The 12,805-nt window shown below is 38.3% G+C and overlaps 1 protein-coding gene across 1 annotated transcript in view; it reads right to left on the minus strand.

Moving 5' to 3' along the window:
- Positions 1 to 4,865: 4,865 nt before the first annotated feature.
- Positions 4,866 to 12,805, minus strand: part of LOC139474846 (oxygen-dependent coproporphyrinogen-III oxidase-like) — a 28,443-nt gene continuing 20,503 nt past the window's right edge. The window contains exons 11-14 of the mRNA XM_071257994.1: positions 11,496 to 11,575; positions 9,234 to 9,313; positions 7,826 to 7,955; positions 4,866 to 6,028 (exon numbers count right to left, since the gene is read on the minus strand). Coding sequence (XP_071114095.1) covers positions 5,936 to 6,028; positions 7,826 to 7,955; positions 9,234 to 9,313; positions 11,496 to 11,575 — 383 coding nt within the window. The 3' untranslated portion in view covers positions 4,866 to 5,935. The remainder of the gene's footprint in view (positions 6,029 to 7,825; positions 7,956 to 9,233; positions 9,314 to 11,495; positions 11,576 to 12,805) is intronic.

The raw sequence follows: 12,805 nt of genomic DNA on the forward strand, positions 1-12,805 counted from the left end.
AGGTTTGTTTGTTTGTTGTTTAACGGCGCACTCTGCAATATTAAAGCTTTATGACGGCGGTTTGTAAATAATCGAGTCTGGACCAGACAATCCAGGGATTGACATCAAGAGCATCGATCCACGCAATTGGGATACGATGACATGTATCAACCAAGTCAGCTAGCCTGACCGCAAGATCCCGTTAGTCGCCTCTTACGACAAGCACAGTCAACTTTCACAGCAAGCATGGGTTGCTGAAGACCTATTCTACCCCGGATCTTCACGGGGCCCACCATAGGTATGGAGGGCGGAATCCCACGGGTTGATAACGACCAGTGTAAGATACTGCTATTTGCGGGCATCGCCGAAGGAATATGAGCAACAGACATTGCAAAAAGTGAGTGTATATTCAAGATTGTTTATATGCCCAATGGCCTCTACTCACTTGAACCTCTGGTATGTTACGCTTGATTGGGAAAAAATAAATATATGACCGCATTCCTTTAAAAAATCTATTCGCATAGCTCTACAGATACATACAAAATTATCGTTATATTTGAAACTGAATCCTCGGACTTGACTCTGAGAAGGACAAGCCACGTAAAGTTTCCGCTTAAATCGTTCGTCAGTCTTTCAAGAGTTACCTCCCTTCCACGAACACCCATGAAAGCTCTCATTCCTTTCGGCAGGATGCACAAGAGTATAACACCGATTTTTTTGTTTTAAACAAATACATTTTAATATCTTTTATTAAATCTTTTTTTCCGTATTAAATGCAATCTTTTATCTTAAGATGGGTGGCTTTTCTCGTAAACTTATATTTTAATTTCAATGTCGTCTATAGGGAAATAGTTTTACCATGCATCAATGTTACATTTCTCCCTATTTTTTAAGTCTAATTCACGAAATGAATAAAGGAATAATGAAATGGAGGGATCGACGTTAACATTATTCAGTCTGTTCATTTGAAATGGAAACAAACTAACTTCAAGAGGGTATTTATTCCTCGCTTATCCAGCATATTACATTCTATTTATCATAATAGAAGAGGGATTGGTGCACTGGGAAATCGAGGCTGAATTGAGTATAAACTACACAGCATTTATGCCAGACTTGAGAAGTTCTTACAGGTAACTTTTCTTTCCACATCTTTTTTCACGTATATATAAAGAAACATAAATCATTAACTTAAAATGTAAAAAGAATTGTAAAAAACAGTAAAATATATGTAATCAACATTCGCAAAGTATGGAACACATTTAGGTATGTGGTAATGTAAAAAGAATTGTAAATAACAGTAAAATATATGTAATCAACATTCGCAAAGTATGGAACACATTTAGGTATGTGGTAATGTAAAAAGAATTGTAAACAAAAGTAAAATATATGTAATCAACATTCGCAAAGTATGGAACACATTCAAGTATGTGGTAATATCAAAATAATTGTAAATAGCAGTAAAATATATGTAATCAACATTCGTAAAGTATTGAACACATTTAAATATATGGTAATGAAACTGGTTAAGAGATGCAAACAAACATAGAAGCCAAAATAAAATGTGTATTTAATCATATGGTCAATGATCCTCAATTATCCAGGGTATTTGTTATCTCCGTTCGATTGTGATTAATACCCTCGATCCATTAGCCATCAAAACTTCATTTCGGAAGTGACGTCACCATCCGTTTTTTCAACTTGGCACCATTCGTCACTACTCGCCCCTTTCCGTAACCTGCAATTCGGCTTGTCCCGGAATAACACGAGTTGGTCACGAATGAACTTGGCACATGATTTCTAGCACATGAGTATAATCTGATTGCGCAGCCTTTTTTTATCAGAGTGAAATTCAATACATTTCATAAACAAAGCTATGGTATCAGATATGTCAAGGATATGTCATGTTCGACAAAAGATGAATACACTGATCGGGGATGCATTTTCAGCTTGTTTAATCCACTCAAGCTCCTCACAGCGAAATCCCGCAGAGCTCTCAATAATACCGAGAGTGTAACGAAGATGTTACGCGCTAGGAAGGAGCTTGGTAATCAACAAATAAAAGGGGGGCTACTCTCATTTGTCACCAAGCTCATCACAGGGATAGCCCGCGGAGCTCTCAATTATATCGAGAGTGTAACAAATGTGTCATGCACTGGGAAGGAGCTTGGTAATCAACTCAAGCTCCTCACAGCGATAGTACGTTCCCGGAGCTCTCTAATACTATCGCGATGTTACCGAGAGTGTAACGAAGGTGACACGCGCTGGGAAGGAGCTTGTAATCAACTCATAAAAGGGGGGCTACTCTCATTTATCACCAAGCTCCTCACAGCGATAGCCCACGGAGCTCTCCACAATACTGAGAGTATAACAAAGGTGTTACGCGCTGGGAAGGAGCTTGGATTCCTCAATATACAAGGGAGACCACTCTATGAACACACCACACGCAGGAAGGAAGTTTAGAAGAGACAAACAATCTTCAATTTCATCCTGCCATCACCGCCAGATGAGGAATATTTAAAAGAAAATGTTCACAACGTAGCAAACACCTTGCCTAACGTCAGCTTATTTTCCCAAAGTATCTGCCTGTGATCCAAGAAGATCTTGCCCGTGATACAGTTCTTAATGAACTACACCATATGTATTTAGTCTTACATTGATTCTTCTTGTGAATCACATCTGTTGAAAAAAGATGTACATATATGTCATGAACAGTCGACCCGTGAAATCTGGGGTAGAATAAGTCTTCAGCAACCCATGCTTGCCGTAAAAGGCGACTATGCTTGTCAGGATCAGATGGTCAGGCTCGCTGACTTGGTTGATGCATGTCATCGTACCCCAATTACGTGGATTGATGATCATGATCTCAATCAGAGGATTGTCTGGTCCATACTCGATTACTTACAGACCGCTGTCATTTTATATAGCTGGAATATTGCTGAGTGCAGCGTTAAACAACAAATAAACATGAACAATCTGTTTTCAAAACAATATAATGTAAACATAAACTGCCTCCCACCCTCCAACCTCACATTCCTTTAAAAATGCATATTAAATCTAATAATTAATTTATTGTGGCTTAAACTTAGGAAAAACAAACTCTGTTCTCAGATCAGACTCTTTAATAAAATCAATATACAACCTTCCATCTCCTGGTCAGCTAATAACACATACTTGTACTCTGTAAACAGTGCTTGATAGATATCATGCATACATCTATATCATGCATACACCTTCATCAGTGCATTCTCACAAAAAACAGTAAACATATATGAATATTTATGAATATATAAATTTCTTGATTAGATAAATGCACCATAAAAAAGTCCATATGCACAAAACAAACTTAATGTTAACATGACATAACCTTAAGGGTTGGCTATGGCAAGATAAATTAGAAGACATATATAGTTATATCTGGGGTGTAACAATACACTCTGTAGAGGTCAGGATGTAAGACATGAAATCACTCCACTCTCGTCATCAAAAGGCCTAATTTTTATAACTTGTTTTACAGAATTTGATATATAACAAACTAGGGTCGGTGGTTGAAATAAAAATATCACTGAAATTGCAAAACAACTCAGTGTATATAGCTCCTTGACCAACTTCTAGATCATCTGTAAGTATGTGTAATCTTTATAAGCATGCCACACTGCAAATATTTACACGAGAGTCCGTAAATTTCTTGTGTACGTTATAGATGTTTTTATGAAACCAGAACATCAATGGGGTATATATCACATAGTAACTATTAAGTTTCATTGACGCTGTTGGTCGGTACCACTTGAAACTCTAAAAACTGTTAACTAGTTGTTTAGGTTAAGCACCCCTTTTGTCAACTGTCTAAGCACCTGGGGCATTATGGTGAATACAGTATTTTTAAAGTGGTAATTTTAAGTCCTACCATAGATCTGAGTCCGACATACATAAACCAATTATTATGTTGATGTTAGGATATTTTGATATGTATTATTTTGATTACAGGATGTTTTCTTCTTACAAATGAACTTTCAAAAGCAGCATGAGTGGTCAGAAATATGGAAAGTCACATGTTAATTAAAAAAGACATTTGTGCACAAAATGACGCTTACTTTAGGGCTGGGACGGGTAACTCGGGTCAGGTGGGTCCTGAGTAGGACCCGGGTACCCACAGGTTGACAACCAGTTGACAACCTCGTCTTTGTGTGAGGAAAGTGTCATGAAAGAATACCTCATAGTTTTAGAGATGTGATCCAGACAAATGCCCCACTATCAACAGAGTCAATTTCAAACTTAAGATGGAAACAGGAAAAAAATTAAATTTGAAAAAATCCTTAAATGCAAAAAGCATCACTTCAGCTCCTGGTTAATACATGTAGCAAGTTTGGATGAAAAATATTAGTTATGCTCGGGAAATGAAAAACAGACAGACAGATGGACAAACAGACCAGATGATTATATCCCCCCCCCCCCCCCCCCAGTATATAAAAATAGCTAAAATTTATGGATTTTAAAATAGAAAGAATCAATGACAGATATAAAACAAGAAAAGACAGCTGAACAAGTGTTTTCCATAATCTCGGGTCATGTCAAACAACTAATGCGAGAACAAGCGTTTTACCTTAACATGTTACTGTTCTAATAGTATCACATCAAACATAACAGGCAATTATAGTTCCCATTTTACAGAAAAAAACACCAACTTCGTTTCAAACAAAATAAAAAAACATCAAGCTGCACAAATTTGTGAATATTCATAGGGTTTTACCATCCAAAGCTAGTTGGTTAGTAAAGAGACATAAACAATCACGTAACAAAAACATAGCCTTTCAAACTTCAAAGTAATGCTCCTGTATTGCAAATACCTCTACATTCTAATAAATAATATCAAAAGAGTACCGGTAAGTATGAAAATATATGAATAGTCTCAATATATTGAAGGGACAACATCAGTCTTTAGGTAAGTAGCACTGTCGCGAAAAATGATTTTCACGGGTCTTGTCTGCTCAATCGAATCATTCTAAAGAGTGTGGACGTAGTGACTTTCTCTGGATGATACATGTTAATTCAAATAAAACAGCTTAATTCCTTGCTTGTTTTTTATCTTACACTCATGCTTTGCAGATGTACTCGAACTTGCTCTGCTGAAAAACATTCGCAAATCTTGTTATTTTGCCATGCCTTGAAGCACACAGAGGGGCCATAGGTTTAAAATGGCTTTGAAATTCCACTTAAACTACGAGTGCTAGCACCAGATCATGAAGCTTTTGACTTCTTTTATGAGTGAGTGAGTGAGTATGGTTTTACACCGCTTTTAGAAATATTCCAGCAATATCACGTCGAGGGACACCAGAAATGGTCTTCACACATTGTACCCATGTAGAGAATCGAACCCAGGTTTTCGGCGTGACGAGCGAACGCTTTAACCACTCGGCTACCTGACCACCCCGTATTGACTTCTTTAAATGATTACATACTGAAATTAACGTTACGTGGTATCAAATTATGAAAGAGCAGTATTCATTCCTGAACATGAATACAAATTTTCTGCCTTAAAGTCGATGCATTCTGTATTTCTTTTGTGTCCATTTGCATTTTGTATGTGTATAAGACACAGGATTTCACTTGGTTACAACCAGAATATTGCTGACTTCAGCATTAAAACAGCAATCACTCACTGGTGGATGAATAAAACTATTAATTTTGTTCAATATATGTTATAATAAGTTTTTCTGATGACTAGTTACAGATGTGAAACATATTTTAGGGATGCAAATAAAATGAAACACAAATTGACTTATGTTTTATATTGACTGATATCAAACCAATCCTATGTTATTATTTTGACTGTGTTGTCAGGCGTACATATATACAAATATTGATGAATATTATGAGAAATGTGTGTCTCTCCATCCGTCCATCCATTCAGCTGTCATTTATCCGTTTGTGGGTATTGTCAAAATATGACAGGACGTGTCTAAGCTGACAGCCAATCGCGGGGCTTCTTGAGGACGTCCATCAGCTGCTGTTCGCGGGACCCCGGAGTGGGAGAATGGCAGTACTCCCACCTCTGTAGGACAAGAGTGAGTGAGTGAGTTTGGTTACATGCATCTTCCTGAGGCAAGGGTGTTAACTGACTCTAAAAGTCCAGTTTCCTACCTTTCCGAACTAGGCTGAATTTATGGGCTCGATCGTAGCGTCACCAGTGGCTATTACGAGTTATGTCCCTTCTATGTCCCTCCTATTGGCCAATCAGATTCAACCTTTCATATCACTTGCATTTGCTTCAAACAAAATAGTGGCGCCAGTCAAGACGATCTGATCGTTAATCAGATCTATATCTTAATAAAGTGGGTCTTACCTCACAAAGTGCATCAAATAACGTGAGCACCTTGATTAAAAACATGAAAAGATTTAGAAAATATCTGTCAACACCCAGTTGATAGCACACATTTTCTGCAAATCCTGAATCGACCGAAATCTGCACGGCAGTCGCCATATTGTTTATGAACCGAATGTCGATTTCGTTACACGATTTTGATTGGATAATGCATAGACTCGTTTGTCCAGCCAAAATATAACTCCATAATACCAGCCTAGTTCGGCAAGGGTGGAAACTGGACTTCTATAGTCAGTTAACTCCCTTGCCTCGGGAAGAAGGGTTAAATTCAATCTCATTAAAATTAGATCCAAGTTCACGCTGCCGCTAAACAAAGATCTGAGGACATCCCATTACGGGTCACGTCAGAACAACCTTTCGCGAACTTTGACCGACTGCTGATCAGCCAATTAGAAAGCAGCTTTCTCAAGCTTTACGGCACTCGTTTCAACCTGGCGATTTCCATTTCAGACTACGCTTGAAAAATATTTTGACACAGTTCTCGATTAAAATTCTTAAAACTGAACAAACAAAGATTCCGCAATGTCTAATATATGTTCAGATTGTATGGCAGTGCTTCTCGTGTACTGTGCAATGCCTCCTCCGTTCAAATGTTTGACCCACGGGAGCAAGAGATCGACAATAATTTTGATGGAATCAGTTATATGGGCCGTAACTGTCATACGAAATACCCCATGTTAACATTTTCGAGGTTGCGTCATTAGAAAACACATTACGACTGTTCCGACGCTTTGATAAGTAGGATGAAAGGTCGTTCTGACGTGACCCGTAATGGGATGTCCTCAGATCTTTGTTTAGCGGCAGCGAGAACTTCTATCTGATTTTAATGAGATTGGGTTTAATGCTGTATTGATCATATGATGGTGTCATGTTACTGTTGGAGAACCACCTGAGTACAGGTTCTTACCACTTTGGTGAAACGCATGAGCACTGGCCAGGTGCTCACACACCTAGGAACATTATCAGGTCAAATCTTCGATTCGAACCCATGATAATATGTTGATAGATCACAGATTGATTATCTATGTCAAAACACTGCGATAGTCAAATTTCGGACAAAGCGTGCAGCATCTGCATGTACATGGGGTTGCTAAATTATGGTTGGTTTGTTTGTTGTTTTACACCACACTCAGCACCATTCCAGCTATATGATGGCGTTCTGTATACATAATCAACCTGGACCAGACCAGTGATTAATATCATGAGCATCAATTCACGCAATTGGGATCGATGTCATGTTTCAACCAAGTCAGCGAGTCTGAACCCCTGATCCCATTAGTCGCCTTTTACGACAAGCATAGTCGCCTTTTACAGCAAGAATGTGTTGCTGAAGACCTATTCTACCCAAGATCTTCACGGGTCTGCTAAATCATTACCTTAAAATAGATTTTAATTATTGAATGTTGCCGTGATTCCCAACCTCCGTCAATTTGAAAAAAGAGTACCACACATCAGAATAGAACTCACAGCATTTAATGGCAGGGACATGAGGATGCTCTCATATCTGGCGCCGGGCGTGTATAGGCCAAACTTGGTGCCACGATCGTAGATCAAGTTAAACTCCACATATCGGCCTCGCCTCAGTAACTGCCATTTTCTGAAATATTAAAGTATCACTTATTTATTAAGTTTGGTGCAAACATTGAACTTTGTTGTTTCATTTTATGACAGTTTCAACTTATGTTGATCAAGATATTATCTACAAAATAATGTTCGTAACTTGAAAAGTGCAGCAAAGATTTACATAATAAACTGCAAAATCAAAACATTGATTTTAATCTAGTATATGCCATTTTTATAAAATTTAATTCTGATGCCAGTGTAAATATATAATCTTAAAGTGCAAGTACATAGCATGAAAAATGGCAATAGATTTTCTTACATCATGATGTAGCCAGTATGAAGTACAATATGGTGATCGAGAAAAATGGTGTGAAAATGTAAACATGGCACTGATGCGTATTTTGAGGTTATTATTTGTAAGCCCCAAACAAATCTTAAAAGCCCTGAGGAGGCGTGGCTTAATTTTAATTAGCCCATCTGTCTTGGCCTGCAAGCTGTTTGGGTATTACCACCAGCCGGGTACAGAAAATACGCGATCGTTTCATTGGTTGAGGCAGAGAAACTATACGAGCCTATACAAGGCCCCCTGGTTGTGGGGAGATCTGTGTTGTATATAAAATACCGGTATGGATTCCATGTAAGTCAAGAGTATGGCTAGTGGGTGTGTGACAAGTAACCTTGATTTAACATCAATTATACAATTTTAACATTGCAAAATATTTTCAATTTTAAAGGCTGCAGGCCTCGCACATCTTTTTCTCACCGAATATTGACCTCAATTTGTGATATAACTGGCCTTTGTTACGTTTCTGTTGTATATTATAATCCTTTAATCCCACTCATACAAGGGAAAGTACAAATGGTCATTGCTAATTGTGGAAAGGAGAATGTCTAAGGGTGAAAAGGGTGATGAATAGGTTTGCCTTGCTTTGTTTATTTGTTTGTTTGTTGTTTAACACCGCACTCAGCAATATTCCAGATATATGACGGCGGTCTGTAAGTAATCGTGTCTGGACTAGACAATCCAGTGATTGACAACATAAGCAACGATCAATGCAATTGGGATCGATATATGATATGCATCAACCAAGTCAGCGAGCCTGACCACCCGATCCTGTTAGTCGCACAAAAACATATGCAGCCGACCATGACCGTGAACAGACGCTTGCCAGCTAAAATGCGAATGGAGGGGTGGGCTTTTGTGATCAAGCGTGTAATTTCATGTCTGTAAAGTTGTATATTTCCATGAGACTTGCACTTTAAGGTCCCTACATAAATAAACAGTTCAAACATAATTATTTTCACACACTACCTTTCATCATAGCTGTAGCCATCATGTTTGTGTTTCAAGACGATTGGCAGATACGACGGCACCACAGCTTCCGCACAGGACTGGAGATATATATAGGTTATAACCTCTGATTCATTGAGTCTACTCTGGTACAATATGTAGGCAAAAAAACATTACATGTTTTCATATTTGACGGTGTTATTATTCAAGCCCAGAAACTTCATTTGGAACCGACAGCTCAACATATTCCAGCAAAATAAGTCATGCCTTTTGTTAGAATTAACACAATATTATGTTGATCCTTCGCTGCTAAACATAATAGTGCTATGACACTATAGCTCACCGGTATAAGTAGTCAATAGTCTAAAATGGCTAAAAAGGTTGCTGTTAATGGGGACACACAAATATTTTCTGCATAAATACGAAATTTAAATGATCAAAACAAACAATCATGTCATGACAAAGTTCGGCTCACTCAGGCTGACAATTAATGAGGAGTTTACACAGACCCAAATATGCATTTCGAGAGCATTTAAGAGCATGGTCAAAACTCTAAAATATAGCAAGTACAACACATGTGTTGAGACCCGCTAGTAACAACATATTAATTAATATAAATTTCATTACAGTTTAGGGCTTGGAGGAGTCCAAATATACTACCCGGGTAACCACCCCACTATTACCCGACCCTACCCATGTACCTGCTGTAGGTCTCGGGAGAAATCTCACAATGACTGATTGGGAACATTTTTAGCATAGCCCTGGCAAAACGTATTCAGATAAATGTATTAAACAATCTGGTCATTCATACACTGAAGTTGAATTAAGTTATAGGTTTATTCAACCATATGAAAAATTAGAAGGAATGGGTGCATAGTCAGAAAGAAATGCGAACATTAGTGACTCTTAGTGTAACCATAGAGTTCTAGATAATTTTTGTCATAAAACAATATATCACGTGACTAACCACAGGTCCGGGTAGTCCTGTGGGTACCTGGGTCCTACTCAGTACCCACCCGACCTGGGTACCCGAGTTACCCGTCCCAGCCCTGTTCCAGTTTGTAAGAATCTGGATGGGTAATGGCCACAAGAAGTTTAAAGTTTAAGCTTTAAGTGCAAGAAACAGACCATTTGATATTCTGGTGAGGGCCTGGGATTTTAGCGAAGAAAAATAAATTGTCCCCCAAAATACTTGAAAAAATGAATTATGCTTTACACTGTTGAAAAAAAAGGAAAATTGTCTGCCACAAAAATTACATTGTTCCAAGGTGTTCTTAAAAAAATGTAGACTCATAGTTTCAAATAAAAAAATATCTGGTTTGTAGCTGTAGCTTAAAAACTCTAATCTTGAACCAATCCCAGGCCCAACCCAGAATCCCAAAGGTATAGTCTGGAAGGTAATTTAAGGTACCGACGTTTACTACAATATCTGGGAATCAAGCACGTTGAGACGCCCAACACTAACACCGTATTCGTGCGTGCGTCCCCGTGCACCCTTTCGAGTTGAGTTGATTAGTTCAACTGTGTCATATGGCCCTGTGACGCAGGGGTAGCATTTTGCAGATGGCTGTTTCAATGAATGCTCGTTCCACCCGTGACGAACAGGTCTGGTTGTTGATGAAATATAGTGATAGCTAAATGGACAGATTTTTTATTCATGCACCAATTGTCTTTAAATGTAATATCCAGTTATGTATGACTGTTTAATAATCTCACACCAACTTTGACTGGAGTAGGTCCAAAAGTTTTTCAGATATTGTAGTAAACGTCGGTACCTTAAATTACCTTCCAGACTATAAAATCAGGTCAATATGGCTGCCTTGGTGGACATATTGAAAATTGGATTCTAATCTTTTGAACAACCGTTGGTGTTGTCGTTGGTGAAAATCAGTATGTGAAATGTCTGCTTCATCGATCACATGCTCTATGAGAAGACAGACAAACATGCCTCAACATAAGCTCACTTGACTTGACAGCTGAGCTAAAACAAGCCTGGTGATCAGGCTTGTTACTTTGAAAATTAACTTCTGATGAGAACTTGATTTCAAGAATAATCTCCAAATGATCTCCCTTCAGTGAGTGAGTATAGTTTTACGCCGCTTTTAGCAATATTCCAGCAATATAACGGCGGGGGACACCAGAAATGGGCTTCACACATTGTACCCATGTCGAGAATCGAACCCGGGTCTTCGGCGTGACGAGCTAATGTTTTAACCACTAGGCTACCCGACCGCCCCCGATCTCCCTTCCACACTGCACAATGACATTATAGTTTATACTTACTGTGACAAATTTGAAGGCTTCCTCATGACTGGGCTCATCCACATCGTCAAAAAAAATACCCCCAACACCTCGACATTCACCTGAATAACACATTGATAGATTTCAGGGCTACTTTTGAACTTTTGTAGCAGTATTAGTCCAGTTCTCATGTACATGAAATATGTTTTCTTAATTATTTATTTGTTTGTTTGTTGTTTGACGCCGCACTCAGCAATGTTCCAGCAAAATGACGACAGTGAGCAAATAATCAAATCTGGACCAGGCAATCTAGTGATTGACATCATAAGCATCGATCCACGAATTAGGGATACGATGACATGCATCAAGCAAGTCAGTAACCCTGACCACACGATCCCGTTAGTCTCCTCTTACGACAAGCATATTTTCCTCTTATGGCAAGCATGGGTTGCTGAAAACCTATTCTACCCCGGATCCTCACAGATCTGTCTTAATTAAGACAACTTACTTCTGTATAGAACTAATGGATGATGTCTACAGGATATCTATACCTGGCTGTATAATCTCCAGCCAACAAAAATACCCTGACGTATTCACCATTTTAAGCATCTGTCACAGCGTTTGAAATAATTTTAAAACCCAACAAGACAGTTGCATCAATGACTCAAAGTGTTGCCTGCCCCTTTTCAAAATAACCTCCTCAGCCATTATAAATATTGACAAATTGCAAAAAATAAGAGACAAATCAGGTCTTGATTCAGTTGAAATAATGCAAAAGATTACTTGAGAATCTACAGGGAGTTATAATAAAACCAAATATGTACCGGTATTAAAGTAGTCTTAAAATTATCTGCCAGACAGTCAGGCAGGTGGAGAAAAATTTCATGCAGCCCAACAGAAAAGTTCCCTCGGGACAGGCAGTTATTTCGGACACTGGTCTGGCACCAATATGTCAATGTTAGTTTCACTAACAAATTTAGAAAATGCCAAATATGGTAATCCCATGTAATGTTTGTATACAACTCTGATAAAGGACACAGTGGGGTAAGGGTCTTTCTTGGGCCACACGATTGGCTTTATTTCAGACCTCTACAGATCATTATGAAAGTTTTCAGATGTGTCCAAAATGAAAGCGGGTAAATTGTTCATTCATTTCAAACCCTGCATGTTTGGGACTTATAACACATAATGCATAGGTAAGGATACAATGTGTCAAAATGGCTGTTTTACAGGTTTTCAGGAAGTGTATTTATAAGTTTTGAGCAAGTCTTTGGCCTAAACTGAATTTCCTTAAAAAGTTTTCTTTAAAATCTGACATTTCCAGTGGGCCGAAACAGCCTTATCCTACTCTC

This window comes from Haliotis cracherodii, unplaced genomic scaffold (genome assembly GCF_022045235.1).
Source record: "Haliotis cracherodii isolate W230 unplaced genomic scaffold, xgHalCrac1.p SCAF_3, whole genome shotgun sequence".
Classification (NCBI taxonomy): domain Eukaryota; kingdom Metazoa; phylum Mollusca; class Gastropoda; order Lepetellida; family Haliotidae; genus Haliotis; species Haliotis cracherodii.